The sequence below is a fragment of the Mixophyes fleayi genome, chromosome 2 (genome assembly GCF_038048845.1).
Source record: "Mixophyes fleayi isolate aMixFle1 chromosome 2, aMixFle1.hap1, whole genome shotgun sequence".
Taxonomy (NCBI): domain Eukaryota; kingdom Metazoa; phylum Chordata; class Amphibia; order Anura; family Limnodynastidae; genus Mixophyes; species Mixophyes fleayi.
This window is the reverse complement of record NC_134403.1, coordinates 366,472,282-366,494,343: the sequence shown is the minus strand read 5'-3', so window position 1 is coordinate 366,494,343 and position 22,062 is coordinate 366,472,282. Positions and strand designations below refer to the sequence as shown.

General features: G+C 42.7%; 1 protein-coding gene across 6 annotated transcripts in view; it reads left to right on the top strand.

Moving 5' to 3' along the window:
• The window catches only part of ILDR2 (immunoglobulin like domain containing receptor 2), a 199,593-nt gene that overhangs the window by 164,223 nt on the left and 13,308 nt on the right, over window positions 1–22,062 (top strand). For 4 of the 6 annotated variants that reach the window (XM_075197345.1, XM_075197346.1, XM_075197343.1 and 1 more), the window contains exons 4-5: window positions 4,530–4,586; window positions 21,707–21,853. In XM_075197345.1, the coding sequence (XP_075053446.1) occupies window positions 4,530–4,586; window positions 21,707–21,853 (204 nt within the window). The remainder of the gene's footprint in view (window positions 1–4,529; window positions 4,587–21,706; window positions 21,854–22,062) is intronic. The other 2 variants (XM_075197348.1, XM_075197347.1) reach the window with 1 other exon arrangement.

Below are 22,062 nucleotides of genomic sequence, written 5' to 3'. Positions count from 1 at the left end.
ATACATTGTACTTAACCTGAATCCGATACAAAGACTCTCTGCTATTGTTGTGTCTCTAACTAGGGATGTGATGTTCAGGAGATGAAAAATTGTAACTAAATTGTGCTGGAACCTTAATCAGACCCAGCATAATAAAGATTTGTTTGATAGGAGTCCTTTCATTTATTTATGTAATCTGTGTATTATAACAATATAACTTGCGTGAAGAATTTTTGTTGTCCCTAGGTCTGTACAATATTGTATAGACTAAGAGAATAATGAAAATGATCACATTCATACAGCGTGTGTTTAAATGATTGTATAGTTAAAATATATTCACTATATTAAGATCTATGCAATTATTCTCTGTATAAGTGGAAAAGCTGATGGAAATGTATGATAATATTTTAATAGATCTGACTCTTGTCTTATGACCCGTATTGTATGTGCCGCAGGGTATGTATAAGATATGAGTATATATTTGATTGCAGATGGTTCGCTTAGCTGTTCATCTTTAATATTAATTTATTTCCATCTGTCTTTAATGCGGCTGGAAACTGTTGTCGGTAGTTCTGCTTGATAATACTGTTTGTAATACTTGTTTATTTCATTGACATGGTTCACTGATCGGCATTTATGGTTTGGTTTATACTATGTTATGAGAGGCTTATTATAATTATATTCTTTGGTTTTAAATAATATTTCCTTCTTATGTTAAATTATTTTTAATGCACTGATATTTTCCCTTCTCCCTCCTCAGATCCAGTGTCTCCCTTCTCCCTCCTCACATCATGTGTCTCCCCTCTCTCTCCTCAGATCCATTGTCTGCCTTCTCCCTTCTCACATCATGTGTCTCCCTTCTCCCCCCTCAGATCCAGTGTCTCCCTTCTCCCTCCTCAGATCATGCGTCTCCATTCTCCCTCCTCAGGTTCATCGTCTCCCTTCTCAGATCCTGCGTCTCCCTTCTCCCTCCTCAGATCCAGTGTCTCCCTTCTCCCTCCTCAGGTTCATCGTCTCCATTCTCAGATCCAGTGTCTCCCTTCTCCCTCCTCAGATCCTGCGTTTCCCTTCTCCCTCCTCAGATCCAGTGTCTCCCTTCTCCCTCCTCAGGATCATCATCTTCCTTCTCCCTCCTCAGATCCTGTGTCTCCCTTCTCCCTCCTCAGATCCTGCGTCTCCCTCCTCAGATTCAGTGTCTCCCTTCTCCATTCTCAGATCCATTGTCTCCCTTCTCCTTTCTCACATCATGTGTCTCCCTTCTTCCTCCTCAGATCCAGTGTCTGCCTTATTCATCCTCAGATCCAGTGTCTCCCTTCTCCCTACTCAGATTCAGTGTCTCCCTTCTCCCTCCTCAGATCCTGAGTCTCCCTTCTCCTTCCTCAGATTCAGTGTCTCCCTTCTCCCTCCTCAGATCCAGTGTCTCCCTTCTCCCTCCTCAGATCCAGTGTCTCCCTTCTCCCTCCTCAGATCCAGTGTCTCCCTTCTCCCTCCTCAGATCCTGTGTCTCCCTTCTCCGATCCTGTCTCCCTTCTCCCTCCTCAGGTTCATCGTCTTCCTTCTCAGATCCTGTGTCTCCCTTCTCCTTCCTCAGATCCAGTGTCTCCCTTCTCCCTCCTCAGATCCAGTGTCTCCCTTCATCCTCCTCAGATCCAGTGTCTCCCTTCTCCTTCCTCAGATCCAGTGTCTCCCTTCTCCCTCCTCAGATCCAGTGTCTCCCTTCTCAGATCCAGTGTCTCCCTTCTCCCTCCTCAGATCCAGTGTTTCCCTTCTCCCTTCTCAGATCCAGTGTCTCCCTTCTCCCTCCTCAGATCCTGTGTCTCCCTTCTTCATCCTCAGATGCTGTGTCTCCCTTCTCCCTCCTCAGATCCTGTGTCTCCCTTCTCCCTCCTCAGATCCTGTGTCTCCCTTCTCCCTCCTCAGATTCAGTGTCTCCCTTCTCCCGCCTCAGATCCTCTGTCTCCCTTCTTCATCCTCAGATGCTGTGTCTCCCTTCTCCCTCCTTAGATCCTGTGTCTCCCTTCTCCCTCCTCAGATCCTGTGTCTCCCTTCTACCTCCTCAGATTCAGTGTCTGCCTTCTCCCTCCTCAGATCCTGTGTCTCCCTTCTCCTTCCTCAGATTCAGTGTCTGCCTTCTCCCTTCTCAGATCAGGTGTCTCCCTTCTCCGTCCTCAGATCCATTGTCTCCTTTCTCACTCCTCAGATTCAGTATCTCCCTTCTCAAATCCTGTGTCTCCCATCTCCCTTCTCAAATCCTGTGTCTCCCTTCTCAGATCCTGTGTCTCCCTTATCCCTCCTCAGATCCTATGTTTCCCTTCTCCCCCCTCAGATCCAGTGTCTCCCTTCTCCCTCCTCAGATCATGCGTCTCCATTCTCCCTCCTCAGGTTCATCGTCTCCCTTCTCAGATCCTGCGTCTCCCTTCTCCCTCCTCAGATCCAGTGTCTCCCTTCTCCCTCCTCAGGTTCATCGTCTCCCTTCTCAGATCCAGTGTCTCCCTTCTCCCTCCTCAGATCCTGCGTTTCCCTTCTCCCTCCTCAGATCCAGTGTCTCCCTTCTCCCTCCTCAGGATCATCATCTTCCTTCTCCCTCCTCAGATCCTGTGTCTCCCTTCTCCCTCCTCAGATCCTGCGTCTCCCTTCTCAGATCCTGTGTCTCCCTTCTCCCTCCTCAGATTCAGTGTCTCCCTTCTCCATTCTCAGATCCATTGTATCCCTTCTCCCTCCTCAGATCCATTGTCTCCCTTCTCCTTTCTCACATCATGTGTCTCCCTTCTTCCTCCTCAGATCCAGTGTCTGCCTTATTCATCCTCAGATCCAGTGTCTCCCTTCTCCCTACTCAGATTCAGTGTCTCCCTTCTCCCTCCTCAGATCCTGAGTCTCCCTTCTCTTTCCTCAGATTCAGTGTCTCCCTTCTCCCTCCTCAGATCCAGTGTCTCCCTTCTCCCTCCTCAGATCCAGTGTCTCCCTTCTCCCTCCTCAGATCCTGTGTCTCCCTTCTCCCTCCTCAGGTTCATCGTCTTCCTTCTCAGATCCTGTGTCTCCCTTCTCCTTCCTCAGATCCAGTGTCTCCCTTCTCCCTCCTCAGATCCAGTGTCTCCCTTCATCCTCCTCAGATCCAGTGTCTCCCTTCTCCTTCCTCAGATCCAGTGTCTCCCTTCTCCCTCCTCAGATCCAGTGTCTCCCTTCTCAGATCCAGTGTCTCCCTTCTCCCTCCTCAGATCCAGTGTTTCCCTTCTCCCTTCTCAGATCCTGTGTCTCCCTTCTTCATCCTCAGATGCTGTGTCTCCCTTCTCCCTCCTCAGATCCTGTGTCTCCCTTCTCCCTCCTCAGATCCTGTGTCTCCCTTCTCCCTCCTCAGATTCAGTGTCTCCCTTCTCCCTCCTCAGATCCTCTGTCTCCCTTCTTCATCCTCAGATGCTGTGTCTCCCTTCTCCTTCCTCAGATTCAGTGTCTGCCTTCTCCCTTCTCAGATCAGGTGTCTCCCTTCTCCGTCCTCAGATCCATTGTCTCCTTTCTCCCTCCTCAGATTCAGTATCTCCCTTCTCAAATCCTGTGTCTCCCATCTCCCTTCTCAAATCCTGTGTCTCCCTTCTCCCTTCTCAGATCCTGTGTCTCCCTTCTCCTTCCTCAGATCCAGTGTCTCCCTTCTCCCTCCTCAGATCCAGTGTCTCCCTTCTCAGATCCAGTGTCTCCCTTCTCCCTCCTCAGATCCAGTGTTTCCCTTCTCCCTTCTCAGATCCTGTGTCTCCCTTCTTCATCCTCAGATGCTGTGTCTCCCTTCTCCCTCCTCAGATCCTATGTTTCCCTTCTCCCTCCTCAGATCCAGTGTCTCCCTTCTCCCTTCTCAGATCCTGTGTCTCCCTTCTCCCTCCTCAGATCCTGTGTCTCCCTTCTCCCTCCTTAGATCCTCTGTATCCTTATTAGCTCATGCATTTTTGAAAAAGATTACCCATATAACAAAGATGAACATTCCCTTTAGTGACTCCTAACTCTTAGTTCAAGATCTTAAAAATTGGAGTTATGAGAACTACGCAGTGTGTTTCAAGCGCTTCCTGTCAGAATATATCCTGAAATGCTTTTGCATTGGTGCCAGAAAAATCATGTGTTACTGTCAAATATCATTGGTTACTATGTTTTATAATGCAGTCGCTTTATATTGTCATTTGTCTGGCACTATGATTAGTCTACAGCATGGAGGTGATTGGGGATAATTAGCAGAACATTACTTTAGAGATGTATTATCAAATGTACCTATCGCCTATGCACAGTGGAGGCAGCCATTTTGTTGGTTGAACCGATTTTCTTGATAATGCAGCATATTTATTGCCTTGGAACTAGTGGGATCACTGAGGCATGAAGTGCTTTGTGCCTCATGCCTCAGCGATGTGACATTAGTTCCTAATGAATTGATTAGAACAAGACTGCCTCCGCTCTGTCCGTTGCCTCCATCTTGCCTCTGTCCAGTCTCTCTTGCAGCAGTAAATAGACCATTCTTCTAGGTGCGATTTCTCTGTACTAACTTTCCTATCTTCTGTCTCCTCTTTCTCTTCCAGGCAAGACAGGGCTGCTTGCTGATCTCTTGCCCAGTTTTGAAGTGAAATTTATGCCAGGTACCCAGTGTCTCCTTCTCTGTGTTTCTCCAGATCTGTTATTCATCCATCTGTGTCTTCCATCTGTCTCCACGCTCCTCGCCGGGGCCATGGGATCGCTTCTAGGCCGGCTCGTCTGACGTTGGGACAGCCCATCCCTTTTCCCTGTAATAATAATGAGTACATAGTCAACTAGTGTAATTCTTATAAAAGCACATGTCCAGGTAACAAACAGAAAGGAACAGCTCCCTGTTAGTGATTGCAGTTTTAACACCACACTAATCTTGTAAAACCCGTGCGGCTGGGTGAGGTCTCGTTCGTTTACTGCCTGTGAGACATTAATTGGTTTCCTAGGAAAACAAGAACTAGGTCGCCTAGTACAATCCCACATTTATTTCCAGATAGTGCCTTTATGGCATTACACCTGCGTGTCGGCCTCTGTGCTGAATGCAGGATTAGGTATAAACCTCAATTAATATCCCTACCCCTCTAGCACACGTTCCCCAGACATTAAATCATTGCTTGTTTGTTGTACAACATGTGGCTGAATGAAACATGTCATCTGTTTGTCACTGATGTATTATCTCTACTTTGCTGTACACAATTCTGCACCACACTCTGCTTGTACCTTAATTGTACTAATCGGCCCATACTGTAATACATATTTGCCAACTCTCCCTGAATGTCAGGGAGACTCCCTGAAATAGGGGTGATCTCCCTCACTCCCTGAAGAGTCTGGCATTCTCCCTGGGGCTGAGACAGTACAAGACGTGGTTGGCTTCACCATCTGTGGCATGATGACACAGTTCAGAAATTGTGTCCTATGTCCATGTATTGATGCCTATGGAGGTGGCCATTTTCATGGAGACCAAGATTTAATCAAAGACTGACAGGTAAGACAACATGACTTCAGTAATGGAGACAAAAATGTAAAAGACACTTCAGTCTCTAGAGATTCATTAGCTGCTTTTCTTTAATGCATAGTTGCCTACTCTCCCGGAATGTCCAGGAGACTCCCGCATTTCTGGGAGGCCTCCCGGGCTCCCGGGAGAGCAGGGCAACCTCCTGGTTCTCGACCCCACAATAGATAAGTTGTGGGGCGGGGCTTAATAACGCAAATATTGTGCCATCTTAGCCACGCCCCCTTCTGTAATTGGCCAAAATTGTGACAATCTTTTAGGGGCGGTGCCAAAATGTGGCCATTCATCAACACCCGCCCCTGCACGCCCACCTCCCTCGGGATCTCCCTGAAGCCAGCGAGGAAAAGTTGGCAAGTATGATATTATACCACATGGGGCCAGAGCTAAAATATCTCAGCTATCTCCTGGGTGAACGCTGCATATATATGATCACTTGCAGAGCAGTGTGTTGTCCTGATAATGAATATAATGACTGTGGTCTATTACCTACAAGTGATCACACAAAATAAATCTATGCTCAATTAATGCCCTGTATGGTGGACCCTAAATTTAGGGAGAAATTAATTTACATTACTTAAACTTTCTTGCTGACAGTGGGGGTAATGATGGGCTGTGAGAGTACATAAATGTGCACTTTGCCAATGTTATTACAGATGTAATGTGGGTGTCTCATGTAATCCAGGCGATGTCATGTCTAAGTACTGTCAGGTGCATCAGTAGAAATCAGTCACTTAAATAAATTTTCAGCATATCGTTTATTTGTCTTTGACTTCTTACTAAAAAAGTAAATGCCATCAAGTTTTTCCTGTGTGTCTCCAGTTTCTATCTGTAATTAAAGCCTTCATAAAATGTGCCTCTGTATTTTGGATTAGCTCCTGTACAGACCTTCCCAATCCACCTATTGTATATACTCTCCCTATAATAGGACTCTCCATGGGCTGTCTCCTATTTGTCTGTAACACACCTACATTTGTATATCCTCAATTGATACATTTTCCAAACAGTAACATATATATATATATATATATATATATATATATATATACAAGTTAACCCGTGCATGATACTCATGCATTCTAGTCAAATCAAGCTACTTAAGGTCTTAAAAAGGTTCTTGTCATGCATTTGGGCCATAGCCCAGGCCTCAACCACAAACCACTCCCCACTGTCACCCCCGGCAACCACCAACCACTCCCCACTGTCATTTCTCCTTCAAGAAATATATATATATTTTTTAAATCTTTATAAACACTTTTACCAAATAACAAATTAAATTAACAAATTAAAAACATCTTAGTATACCAAATTTCATCCCTTTCTGAATTTTTTTTTCCACACACACTAAGAATTTAGTAGGTCAGTGTATAACTCCGCCCAGCAGGTGGCACTGCAGCTTGGTTTTATTTTTTCCACACACAGACAGACACACACGCCACTAGACATTTATATTATAGATATGCATTGTGTGTATCTATATAGATATTTCTTCTGTTGACTTGCTGCTATGGATGGTATAATGGAACAGTTTCATCTTATACATATATATATATATATATATATACACATCCGTACAGCGTTATATACCACTACATGTCCAGTATATATCCATATAATTTTACATGTAGCCACATATCCAGTATGTTCACAAATATAATATAAATCAGAAAGGTCTTTATTTGATAACTAGATATTATCTAATGTTTGATTGTTTCTAACATTACCTGGAAATGTTAAAATGTTCTCTCATATGACTGTGGAGATGTACGGTATGTGCTCAATATAGGTTTTTGCAATGTTGATTTCAGACCCCCTGACGTCAGTAGGTGAACCAGCAGTGGATGGGGGCAGCCTCCGTGCATTATTATTATTTATGTATTTATGAATAAGGCACCACAGGTTCTGTATATCCGGACAATCGTACAAATACAGATAGGACATAAATAACACATTGAGCAAAACCACAAATACATGAGGCAGTTCCGCATAAGTAGCACAGATGGGTGTGAGTAATACTATGGGGGGCTCACACAGAATGTTATAGGAGACGTGACAGGGCGTATGAGGGAGACGGACAGTAGACAGACATGAAACAGTAGATGGAGAGGATCCTGCCCGCGAGAGCTTACATTCTAGAGGGAGGGGGTGGTGAGAGACAGGAGGAGCAACTGGGATGAAATGGAGATGGTGAGCGAAGGAAGAGCAGGTGATGGACAAGATGGTCAGGAGGTGGTAGGATAGGCCAGCATAGGTAGGTGAGTTTTGAGTGGGGATTGTAGATTCTAAGAGATTCGGTTGAGGCAGTGTAGGGAGTTCAGGAGCCATCACGGGAGAAGTCTTGGAGGCAATATTGGGTGGAGATAATGACCGGTGTGGAGAACATGCCACCTGTATGAAGAGACAATAGCCGTACTTAAAAGTCATGTTACAAAGAGACTACAGGAGGGTTTTATGGCAGATATTTATCTATATTTCAGATTTAGGATAGCCTTATGTCTCACTCATGTTTAAACTCCCTTACCATATAATATTAGTCTCTATCATCTATTCTACCTATCCACTACTGTTTCGGTGAAGTCATTTTTCCTCTAACCCTCCTGTTGTATGAATGTCCTCTTATCCTATTGCTCGGTAGAATGCTCCTCTCCCGTACCTTGTTAAATTCATGATACATTTGGTTCTGTGATATATCTCCCCTCTCCCTTCTCTACTTGAAGCTATACATACTGAGGTCCTGTAGTCTGTCCTGGTACTATTTGTGATGTAGACCATGCTCCTTTTTAATTGCCCCTCTTTGCACAATCTGTCATTTTATTTATATCCTTCTGAACACAGTATTGTAAATATACTCTCACCAATAACCTGCATAGTGGCCACATCCCCTCCGATACTAATTCCTCTCCGTGTGCAACCGCCTACTGGCCTTCCCCATTGCTTTAAAATAACAAATGATAAATTATAAACTATAGAAGGGGATGCAATTTACAAAAACTATACCTTGTGTCTGTTACATTCTAAAAAAAAAAAAAATAAAGTGACTTCAGCCATTAATACAAGTGAATAGTTCCCCATTAATAGACCATTCTGCTAGAGATAAATTACTTTTTTCTTCCTGGTTGACATCAGGTTTAATAAGACTTAAGATAACTATTACTCACTCTTTCAACATTTTATGAAACACTTCAGTTTTAATAATGCATACTGTGGATTCATATACACTTAATAATGTATACTGTGGATTTTTAAATTTCATTAAAGGCTGCTCCATCATTCATGCTTTGGTATAAAATATTAATTCTAAGAACTGGTTCATAAGATTTTGGGAATTGTGAGGGATGTTTCAGGCAGTGGAGGGAGCGCAAGACTCCTAACCCACCCGGAATCCTCTTCTTTCCCTCCCAACTAGACAAATCAGTGCTTTACTGCTGATAATGGTACTGTTTTAATGAATGTATGCAAAATTAACATATTGGGCCTGATTCATTAAGGAACTTAGGCAAGAAATTGAGTAAGTTTTCTTACTTAAGTTTTCCGGACAAAACCATGTTGCAATGCAAGGGGTGCAAATTAGTTTGTTATTTTACACATAAGTTAAATACTGACTGTTTTTTCTTGTAGCACACAAATGCTTGATAGCTTATTTGTACACTGAAATTTAAAGTTGATATTTGTGTGCTACATGAAAAAACAGCGTTTTTTTCGTTGTTGTCGTTGAATACGGGTCTAGATACACTCTGCCTATATGGCACTTGCCATATTGAGACAGACACAATACGCTGCAGGATACTGCAATTATTGTCACCTGTTAATAATATATAGGGCCTGATTCATTAAGGATCTTAACTAGAGAAACTTCTTATTTCAGTCTCCTGGACAAAACCATGTTACAATGCAAGGGGTGCAAATTAGTATTCTGTTTTGCACATAAGTTAAATACTGACTGTTTTTTCATGTAGCACACAAATATCAACTTTAAATTTCAGTGTACAAATAAGCTATCAAGTATTTGTGTGCTGCATGAAAAAACAGTCAGTATTTAACTTATGTGCAAAACAGAAAACTAATTTGCACCCCTTGCATTGTAACATGGTTTTGTCCAGGAGATTGAAATAAGAAGTTTCTCAAGTTAAGATCCTTAATGAATCAGGCCCATAGTCATTAATGATAAAAAAACATTAAAGAAAAAAACTTTTTTTTCCCTAATACCCCCAGCCCCCTTAAAATACAGTTATTAAGACATTAGAAGTGTCTACTGCACAGCTTTCTACGCCCTTATTACACATAAAATTGACCTTTGCTACTAGGATCTTTTATTGCATCACATTTTATTATTATTGGAAGAACTAGCTCACTCATATTTAGGATATCTTTCTAAGCTTGCAGGATGTGCGCGCTGATGACAATGATTTAGATGTGTACCGTTCTGCATATGGACGGAAATTATGCTCAATTTCTGTGCTCTTCTTTTAAGAGTAAGTAACTCTTATTTTGTGGAAATCTCTGCATCAACATCATTGGGTCTAACTAGGAAGAATTTCTCTTTTTACCGGTAAAACAGCTCTTATTCCCCATCTGCAGCAAAATATAAATTGCAATTATTAAGGGGTTAACAGTGGCTCCCAAACTGGGCGCATCGGCTCCCAGGGTACCATGGCGATTGTATCATTATCATAGTTCCATTCAGTTTATATTAAATCTCAGGAGCGTGCTCTTGATTGATGCCGTAGTGTAATGCCGCGGCCTCACACACTGCTCTTGATTGGCGGCTGTCACTCTGTTGCCTTCCCCTGTAGAGTTCAGCAGTGAAGTGAGGTGCTGACTGCAGCCTGTCCTCACAGTAATGTCCGTGTTGCTTCCACCGAGCAGATGGCTGGCCTTAATTATATTGATTGTAAAAGTAGGGCAAGGGAAATTTGTGTAACATGAATGAACCTGAATTTCAATCTAGTTGTTGAGGTAATAACAGCTTTCACAATTACACAGCACACCCCTGATTGTATTAATTAGCTGCTTGTAGGAGGTTTTTATCCTGTTTTACCCATGAGTATATTTAGTTTTACAGCTCTTGACATAGATAAATCAAGCTTTATTTCCTGTTGTTTGCTAAACACATTTAAAGTAACCCCATTGCCAACAGGCAGTGAAAATGCAGCTTATTAATTCACTAGGAACCAGTGACATCACTGAGAATGCAGCCTATCCAGTCACTAGGAACCAGTGACATCACTGAGAATGCAGCCTATCCAGTCACTAGGAACCAGTGACATCACTGAGAATGCAGCCTATCCAGTCACTAAGAACCAGTGATATCACTGAGAATGCAGCCCAGCCATTCACCTGGAACAAGTGACATCCCTGAGAATGCAGCCCAGCCATTCACTTGGAACCAATGACATCACTGAGAATGCAGCCTATCCATTCACTAGAAACCAGTGACATCACTGAGAATGCAGCCTATCCGATCACTATGAACCAGTGACATCACTGAGAATGCAGCCTATCCATTCACTAGAAACCAGTGACATCACTGAGAATGCAGCCTATCCATTCACTAGAAACCAGTGACATCACTGAGAATGCAGCCTATCCATTCACTAGGAACCAGTGACATCACTGAAAATGCAGCCTATCCATTCACTAGGGATCAGTGACATCACTGAAAATGCAGCCTATCCATTCACTAGGAGCCAATGACATTACTGAGAATGCAGCCTATCCATTCACTAGGAACCAGTGACATCACTGAGAATGCAGCCTATCCATTCACTAGGAGCCGATGACATTACTGAGAATGCAGCCTATCCTTTTACTAGGAACCAGTGACATCACTGGGAATGCAGCCTATCCTTTTTACTAGGGACCAGTAACATCACTGAGAATACAGTCTATCCAATCACTAGGAACCAGTGACATCACTGAGAGTGCAGCCTTTCCATTCACTAGGAGCCAGTGACATCACTGAGAGTGCCGCCTATCCATTCATTTGGAGTCAGTGACATCAGAGTTTCCGCAACTAAGCACTACACACTCCCAGTCCCAGAAGGTGAGTGTATCGAGCACCTAACATTGAGGGAGTGACCGAGTAATCTGAAATCGAAAACACCTGAAATAAAGAATATGATCACTTGCACCGTTCACAGAACGTGACAATTCTGTGAATGGTGCAAATTATTAATATTCTTTATTTCAGGTGTCTGGCGATTTTGTTGGAGTGCCAAATTTTGCATCTTCTGATAGAAGGACCTGGGTGGATCAGTGCATTCCTAGCTGAGAGTGGACCAGGTGTACCCACATACAGAAATTAGGTTTTTCTTTACAGACTGAGACTTCAGGTGAGGGGAAGGGATGTATTTTGGTGGCATTGCCTACCTTATTGTGCTCAAACATACCTAGATATGTGGGGGGTGCATAGGTTTGTGCAGTAGATGTTTGTACAGGCGGAGGGCGGATTTGTGTGCAGTAAAGGCTTTCCCACTGAATAAATGGCTGTTTCTGCCTGGTTTTGTCATATTTTACTATCCTAGTTATTTGACAGAAGCCTAACGCAGGACATATCAGAGATAAATATCACAGAATTCCGCAGTCGCCATAATTCTAGTTGAGGACTAGAATCAACTAGGACAAGCACGCTTGTCTCATTTAAAATTAGATGCATTTGGTGGTGACTTTATAGTGACATTTTTACTTTTTCAAACTTGACTTCCAAACTAGCAAAAAGTCACACAGAGAATTATTACATGGGCAGTTTAAAAAAACAAGAAGATGGGTATGATAGTCATTATGCGTGAGGCAGACAGTATGGCTTATTGGACAAATTTTACACCCGAAGCTCACCACCACTCCCTGACACCATTCATCACCCACTGAAATACACCAACTCACCACCACTCCCTGACACCATCCATCACCCACTGAAATACACCAACTCACCACCACTCCCTGACACCATCCATCACCCACTGAAATACCCCAACTCACCTCCACTCCCTGACACCATCTATCACCCACTGAAATACACCAACTCAACATCACTCCCTGACACCATCCATCACCCACTGAAATACACCAACTCACCACCACTTCCTGACACCATCCATCACCCACTGAAATACACCAACTCACCACCACTCACTGACACCATCCATCACCCACTGAAATACCCCAACTCACCACCATTCCCTGACACCATCCATCACCCACTGAAATACCCCAACTCACCTCCACTCCCTGACACCATCTATCACCCACTGAAATACACCAACTCAACATCACTCCCTGACACCATCCATCACCCACTGAAATACACCAACTCAACATCACTCCCTGACACCATCCATCACCCACTGAAATACCCTGAACTCACCACCACTCCCTGCCACCATCCATCACCCACTGAATTACCCCAACTCAACATCACTTCATGACACCATCCTTCACTAACTGAAATACCCTGAACTCAACACCACTGTCTGACCCCATCCATCACTCGCTGAAATACCCCAACTCAACATCACTCCCTGACACCATCCATCACTCATTGAAATACCCTGAACTGACACCATTCATCACCCACTGAAATACCCTGAACTGACACCATCCATCACCCACTGAAATACCCTGAACTGACACCATTCATCACCCACTGAAATACCCTGAACTGACACCATCCATCACCCACTGAAATACCCCAACGCAACATCACTCACTGAAATACCATCACCCACTGAAATACCCCAACTCAACATCACTCCCTGACACCTTCCATCACCCACTGAAATACCCCAACTCAACATCACTCCCTGACACCATCCATCACCTACTGAAATACCCTGAACTCACCACCACTCCCTGACACCATCCATCACCCACTGAAATACCCCAACTCAACATCACTCCCTGACACCATCCATCACCCACTGAAATACCCCAACGCAACATCACCCACTGAAATACCCCAACTTAACATCACTCCCTGACACCATCCATCACCCACTGAAATACCCCAACTCAACATCCATCACCCACTGAAATACCATCACTCGCTGAAATACCCCAACTCAACACCACTCCCTGACACCATCCATCACCCACTGAAATACCCTGAACTCAACACCACTCCCTGACACCATCCATCACCCACTGAAATACCCTGAACTCAACACCACTCCCTGACACCATCCATCACCCACTGAAATACCCCTCACTCACCACCACACCCTGACACCTTCCATCACCCACTGAAATACCCTGAACCCAACACCACTCCCTGATACTTGACCTTCAGTATTGTTTTTTTCAATAACATTAGCCCCTGTCCCTGCACTCCGCCTTCCATTAATTTGGGTGCTAGCACTGGCCCCGCTTATTATGGAAGGGGACAAGTGTTGTATAACCACCCTCTTGTGACCTCAGCAGTCGTTAAATTAATGAGGCCACTCCCACTATGGAGGAATCCAGATGTTGACGCCAAGCTCACAGGACAGCAGAAGGAGGCTGCACGTAGGCGATGGGCGCAAAGTTTATGGAACTTCAATATCCTAATTCCAGTTGAAAGATTTAAACTGTGCAAATGATCTTAGATTGTTCTCCCAGTCTCATGATTGGTGTCCTCTAGTAAACTTACATTTGCACAGAAAACTACAGGGAATATAAACCCCACTTCTACTTATTATATTCCCTTTTAATCTAAAAGATGTTGCATAAATATAAGTAAATAGCTGTTCTAAGTAACACTGATCTAGAAAATCAATTGCACACAGGAGGTAGACAACCCGTGCATGCTGGGAATTGTAGTTTCTCAGCGGATAGAGAACTACTGGTTGCCTCTGTCTGGTGTAACCAATATCAGAAAGGAATAAGAGTTATATCAATACCTCACGTTTTCAGAGTTAGTAAGTTTGTACCTCAAATGGCGCCAGAGCGATGTTATCACTGGAAGTGGCGCAGTTATAATTAAACCTCCTTTATGACACATATTTACCAATTAATACTTTTAGAACATATTTTATCAGTTTAAACAACGTTAGATGAAAATCAAAACTACACAATAAGTGCAGAGCTAACTCCCGTCCATTCCTTTAAAGAATAACTCCAAATCTGAATATTAGTATCATTTATTGATCTCTGCCCATTTTGGGTGGAGTTATCCTTCGGGTATGACCACGCCCCCCATTGTGACATGACCACACCCTTATTGTGGTGTGGCCACGCCCCCTGTGCCAATGTAGAATACCCAAATGTTGGGAAGCATGAAACCAGGGTCTTATAATTAGTCATTAATTGCCTCTGTGATGTGGCTATTTCCTATTGAATCAGCTGTCTACATTCTCGTGCATATTTTTTTTCTCTGACAAAATGGCTGCCTCCACTGGTGACAGGTGCTATTTTAAAAAATATTTTTTTTTTAAGCCCAGTTACCAGCCTTTGATTTGATTTCAGCTGTCAGCACTTAGTCCAGAAGATTTCAAGGTAAAAGTAATTACCTCTGACTATACCCTGGCTTACAAGGCCTTGAAATATCGATCTGTTCTCATCTGAAGTATACACCGGCGACGTGCCAGCTTGGCACTACGGCAGGACACGGTGATGGGGGGCACTAGGGCACAAAAAAATTGAACCCCCCGACCTGACCCCTTTCACCTGATGCAAAAAGCTGTTTATTTCCAAGTTATTGACATTACCGAGGGCGAATGAATCAATTGATGAGAAGGGGGGTGGTTAATTCAGTAGAGTTAGCGGCAGTATTACATTGTGGGAGGTTTGGGAGCAGAGCATTTTGTCTCAGGGCAGGGATCATGTTGGAGACATGAAATAAATAGGTTTATGTGGTTGAATATTTTACAGCACTAGCAGGAATGTGTCACAGGTCACGTTACACAAACTGCAAAACAGAAGTCATAAAACAAAGTGACTGAGAATTAGCTGGGTTATTGCCATCTAATCGCTTTCATTGCTGACCCACAGTAATTATATAGGTTTCCACACTAGGAGGGTGACCCAAATTCACACCCCTTTCTCAACTCTTTATTACATTGTACAAATCACTTTGAACACGACTTGCAAAAATGCGCACGCAAATATATTTTAATTTAGACCATATATTGAGTCACGTATGTAACATATGCATCAAGTTTGCGGTTCACGGAAACCAGGTCGTAAGTGCGATAAAACTTTTTAACCATTTGTTTTCATAGGGAAAAATACTTTTCGGCCTCATTTAATACAGCAGGTATAACCTTCTGCTTTGCGTATCATCACCATCACTATTTATATAGCGCCACTGATTCCGCAGCGCTGTACAGAGAACTCATTCACTTCAGTCCCTGCTCCATTGGAGCTTACAGTCTAAATTCCCTAACATACATACACAGACAGAGAGAGAGGAGTGTGGGAGGAAACCGGAACACCCGGAGGAAACCCACGCAAACACGGGGAGAACATACAAACTCCACACAGATCAGGCCATGGTTGGGAATTGAACTCATGACCCCAGTGCTGTGAGGCAGAAGTGCTAACCACTGAGGCACCGTGCCTATGAAAAGAAAAACATTTCAGTGAGTGATGTTGTGTTGGGGTATTTCATTTGTAAATACACACACAAATTTCTATAAAATAAGAACGATCAATGAAGAAAGCCTTAGCAGCTTCAGAGGTGAAATCGCAATCCACCAACTTGAATTTACACTGCACTAATGGGCGTAGATTCAACTCTCTCTCTCTCTACTAGAAACTAGATTGTAAATTCAGTACCATAGAGAAACTCTACCTGCCTAATTCTCTGTGTACAGCGCTTAGTACAGCTGTACGTGCTAAATAAAATTCAATAACTAACAATAGCAACATACAAAAAAGTGAGATCATTGAATGTTATATCCATGGAGCTTACAATCTTTATTTTGTGATTGGAAAATAATATACAGCCGTTTCAATGTAATATACAGTTAAAATTCACATTTTCCTATATTAATAAGGTTGATTTGAAAATTTCTGTGAACAGTTGAATGTTTTTGTGCACCTAGAAAGTGCTCGATAGTAAATCCCAGAGGGGGGTTCATACAGCAGCGATGGGTGGTCTGTAGTACTATTATCAAAGGAGGCAGCTGATGGCTGCGATATAAATCTATGGATGGCAAGTAGCAGAGTAGAGGTCTTTGATGCTTTGTGCTATCTCAGGAACCCCATTCATACTTTGACACGAGTGGGTGCAGTGCGGAGAAGACACAAAGAACTCGGTGAGCAGGATTTTATTTCCACGCCTTACAAAGGATCCCGAGATAAACTAGATGGTTATACTGGACTGTATAGTAAGAAGAAGAGCATAAGCTCATGGAAATATAACAATAGGGTGGCATTGTTTCCATAGTGAAATTAATAGTACTCATCATGCAGTATTCTAATGAGCCCATAATGTATCAACATGCGGTTTTAAAAAGCTACCTGAAGGCGTACTTAATAACAGGTTGCCAATTGTTTACAGCGAGTTGCCTCGTTATTAGGTATAATTGCTTACTATTCCCACAAACTAATTGTTCAATAAGTGGGATGCATTGTAGTGTGTTTATTGATACAAGGAGCAATGATTAAATGCCACGGAATATATGAACATTGTTCATAATTGCAGAAGACCATACCTGCGCATTTAGGGCGTGGGCAGCACGGTGGCTAAGTGGTTAGCACTTCTGCCTCACAGCGCTGGGGTCAGGAGTTTGTATGTTCTCCCCGTGTTTGCGTGGGTTTCCTCTGGGTGCTTCGGTTTCCTCCTACACTCCAAAAACATACTAGTAGGTTAATTGGCTGCTATCAAAATTGACCGTAGTCTCTCTCTCTCTCTATCTTAGGGAATTTAGACTGTAAGCTCCAATGGGGCAGGGACTGATGTGAATGAGTTCTCTGTACAGCGCTGCGAAATCAGTGGCGCTATATAAATAAATGGTGATGATGATGATGATTCAGGGTGAGACGTATACCTGTTTGTGTAGCAACTTAGTATGTTTTTTCGCACTGATCATGCTTAGAAAGTGAACGTACGTAACTGTGGCTATACACCTGTGACTTTCTGGCATGTACGACTCCTTACGCCTGAGGAGGCATGACGGGGAATGGAAGGGGTGTTCTACCATAGGCAATATACAGTAAGGGAGTGTTCGAGCCATTGTGTATGGATCCAGACTGGGATGTAGTCACAGATACCGTTGAAAAATAGGTTTTATTTGCAGGTTGCCAGGGGCAGGTGTTGGTAGCAGCAGATGATGTTGAACACCCAAATCAGCAAAACACTTGTAATTAGAGGTTTGTGATGATTCTCAGACCCTTTTTGAGACTTTATTAGCCGCTCAGCCATTAATTAGTATTTGCCGAACGCGTTGTAGGAAAGATTAAGAATATTTTCATTTTTGTACACATGTTGGGAAGTTGTTCCTGCAGTATTAGCTACGTTATTCAAGTTTAAATGATGCTTCATAGTGATTGCGTTCGTAACATATAAAATACCAGGTTTGTGTACATGTTCACAAGTTGGACGGAAGTGTCTGAGGGGTGCGTCTGTTGTCTACGCACGCTCCTGCTGCTCATTCAGACCTGGACTCGTCCTCAGCTCTGAATACGACATACATAGGTATACACTTACATGCAACGCTCTCAAAAGCAATTACACTTACATTTGCGTTTCATTCCGAATCCGACTCTTGGGGTTCACACAGCGTTGCGCACAGTTTATATTCGGAGCTCATCATACGACACAGTCACCGTTAAAAACAGTTCCATTCATTAATGATGGGTGGCGCACAGGGGAAATATATCTTTTAAATCATTTATTTTTTATTACATTTTTTGACATTATTAAAAAACCTTAACAGCAATAAATTAAAGTTGAACTCACACAGGGGTAGCAATAGTGTCATAAAGTCAAATATAAAATATCTAAGCATTTTGTCAATTAAATATACCTTTTAATGTTAGGATCAGCTGAGCAACACTACAGTTGTGTGTACACACACTCAGAGGGTATATGGCAGCTGTGCAATGGCTTTTGAGGGTATATGGTGGAACATGAGGATATATGGTGGTATGAGATTATATATGGTGAAGATATCAATTGCCATTCAGAACATAAGAGGAGGCTCCATTGACTTTTGAATTATGGGGGCAATCATAATTTATTGACTAATTGGGCAAAAATTATTTATAATTAACATATGGGGGTAAATGTATCAAGCTGAGAGTTTTCCGGCGGTTTTGAAAAGTGGAGATGTTGCCTATAGCAACCAATCAGATTCTAACTTTCATTTTGTAGAATGTACTAAATAAATGATAGCTAGAATCTGATTGGTTTTTCAAACCCACCGGAAAACTCTCAGCTTAATACATTTGCCCCATGTGGTCTAATTGAATTTTCCAGTATAATAAGGGGCAATATTATTGTATTATTATATTATGGGGGCAATCAAGGTGGACATTACTATTTGATTGCTGATGTGACAATAGTTATTTATGTTGGGGCAACACATATTATTTCATGATGTGGGCACACACATGGGCATTTAAACATTGCAGCTGGGTGTAATACATATATATTTGACAGTTACATGATCGACATTTATATAGTGGGCGCCATAATATAGACAGGGTTGGAAAGTTGACAATAATGACATGGACTGTATTATTAGTCGACAATTGAAATATAGACAGTATTATTAGATCAACAATAATATCCCGAGCCCTAACCCTAAACCTAACCATAGAATACTGTAATTCTATATTTGAATTGTTATGACTTTCTGAATGTCGACCAAATGAATGTCTGGCTGTCGACCGCCTATGTTCCGGTCTTAAACCGCTCTATAGAAAATACAGAAGTTTGGAGAACGAAAACCGCCTACAATGGGCTGCTGTTACCCCTACAGTTATATTCCATTGATGATATTGGTGTGTAACACTTTCTGTAATCCATACTTCTAATCTCTATGTTGAAAGTGCTTTCCTTGTAGATTAAGGTAAATTCTCTTTGTAGTGTCTGTACGTTGTATTTTTATTCCTGGAAGATAAAATACCCTTTCTGTGAGCGCTGTTCTTAGAGATAAATAGCTCACACAATAGTAACAAGGGAGCTCTCGTAGAGAATTACCAGGTTGGTAAAAGTGTCGGCATTATTGCCTTCTAAGCCTTTCCTAACGCTGAACCTCTGCCTACTGGTGTAATCGGTACAGCTGTGAGATCGCTCTTCTGGCCATAGAGGGACATAGAGATTCTTCTACAAACCAGAAAAGAAAGAGGAGGACAGGTTGTTGTTGTTCTGCTTTGTGACGTCTTGGTCCTGTTTCTGAACCTGTGTCTGCGGGTAAGCGCCTGGTTTAGTACAAGATAGACAGACAGGAGATATAGGGTAGAGAGGACCCTGCGCGTAAGAGCTTACACTCTAATTATATACCTGCAAGTATACATATTAAGATGTACAACTGGCATATGAGACACAGACAACCCCAATATCCCTTGCTCTCATGATTTAAGACATAAATGAGATTTGTTTGGGTTCATTGACCGACTGGAAAGTAGAAGGGTAAGGTGTACTTGGAGCTCTCTGCCAGACAAGTGAACCAGCAGATCTGCTTGTACTGTGAAGAACGAATGTACACAACAAAACGCACCTGAGCAAAACATATAAGCAGCCATAGGCAAACGAGGGGATTTCTAGTGCCTGGAAACCCCCCTCCAAGCCTGGAGCACTATATAATTGAGGTGTCTGGACCCTGCCCCTGCTTCACATGGCTCTGCTTGAAAAGGGAGAGCTGCGTGCACCTAACAGTAGTGCAGGCACCATTACCTATGTATATTATGGGGATAGGAAGAGTTGGAGAGCAGCCAAGCACTGTTTAAAATTATAGCCACGCCCCCATGCATGCTGGCCACACCCACTGGCGGCGTGGTGTGGAAACCCCCCTCTACAAATCCTGTGTTTCCCCCTGGCAGCGTCTGAACGTTTTTTTCCAGCTTCATAAATTACCTTTTGTTTGAATGTTTCTCAAACATCTGCAGCGTACAAGATGTAACCCAGTATCTACTCGATACGTCTTTATGATCAGCCAGGTCATCGTTCATCACCTTACCTAATGGGATTGTCTCTTGTGTCTGCTTCCTCTCCAGAGAGGGAGGGGCGACGTTGGCTCTAAGTTACCATAAAAACTCGCTTTGTAATAACGTCAACCAAAAATGTTTAATTTTTTTGCTAATTAATATTGTTTTACTCTATGTGTCTTTAAGTATTAATATATTTACACACACTCAAAACAAATCACACTTTTCTTCATTAAAATGATGTTTACACCGGAATTTACAAAAATATTTTAAACAAGATTTTATGATGAATACTTTATTAAGGTGGATCTATGGCTTACTTACAGTAGAGGCAGCCATGTTGTGATCTGAAGTAGAATTCTTGAGAATGCAGCCTATCCACTCACTATGAGCTGGAGCCATGTGTGTCAATGATGTCATCAGTTCCTTCTGAATTGATAGACTGTACATTGCTTCAGCTCACAAAATGGCCGCCACCACGGTGCGTCAATGGCCTGTACAAGTAACGTCAGGGCTGCTCATGACGAACCCAGAGACACAAGACTTGTAGAACATCACCTAATCTTTATTTAAGAATACAGTATAAATTATTTGTGAGACATCTGACTATACTACCTTCCTCTGTGCCATTATTATTACTCATTATTATGCAGCACCAATCATAATCCACATCTTTGTACAATCGTTATGTACTATGTTCAGTCGTTATTGTGTTGAGATATATTTCTGGCCTCCTTTACATTTACTGTAGGTTTATTAAAGGATAACTCCACCCAAAACTGAAAATCCAGTAACGGTCTATTCTCTTTCTTCAACCACTCATGTTGTCAATGCCCCTCCTCCCAGACCTTCCAGCTTGCTTGATGGTCACAGGGGAGGAGCGTAGACAACACAGCAGAATTTTTAAAATAGGCAAGAGATAATAGAAACGAGGAAGGCTTTGTTGGATTATTACAGACATTGGGAAGAACGCTGGACCCCAAATTAATATTCTGTATTATTCTTTAACTTATTGAACTGCACCAAATATGTAATATAGTATTAAATACAGACAAATAGCAATGTTTGACTTCAGAAATAAATGACTGGAAGAATAATTTGCTTTAGTAAACTATGTATCTCTTCATTGATCAGCAAATCCTTTCTCATATCCAGAGTGGGCGTTCGTCTGCCTGGTCATACTCGGTACTTTCCTCTTTTTCGCCATGGTGGGACTATGCTGGTGCCAGTGCTGCCCGCACAGCTGCTGCTGTTATGTGCGCTGCCCGTGTTGTCCTGAGACCTGCTGCTGCCCGAGAGCCCGTAAGTGTCACGCGTGTTACTGTTTTCTATCACTAGTGAAACTACAAGTCCCAGCATGCCTTGGCAGCTATCGGTTGCCTATCCACTGGCAAAGCATGCTGGGGCTTGTAGTTTCACAACACCTGGAGAGCCACAGGTTGGCCAGGTCTGCATTAGTGTTTCTGGATGGAGGGGGAGGGGCTACATGTCATATATAAACAACATTTAGC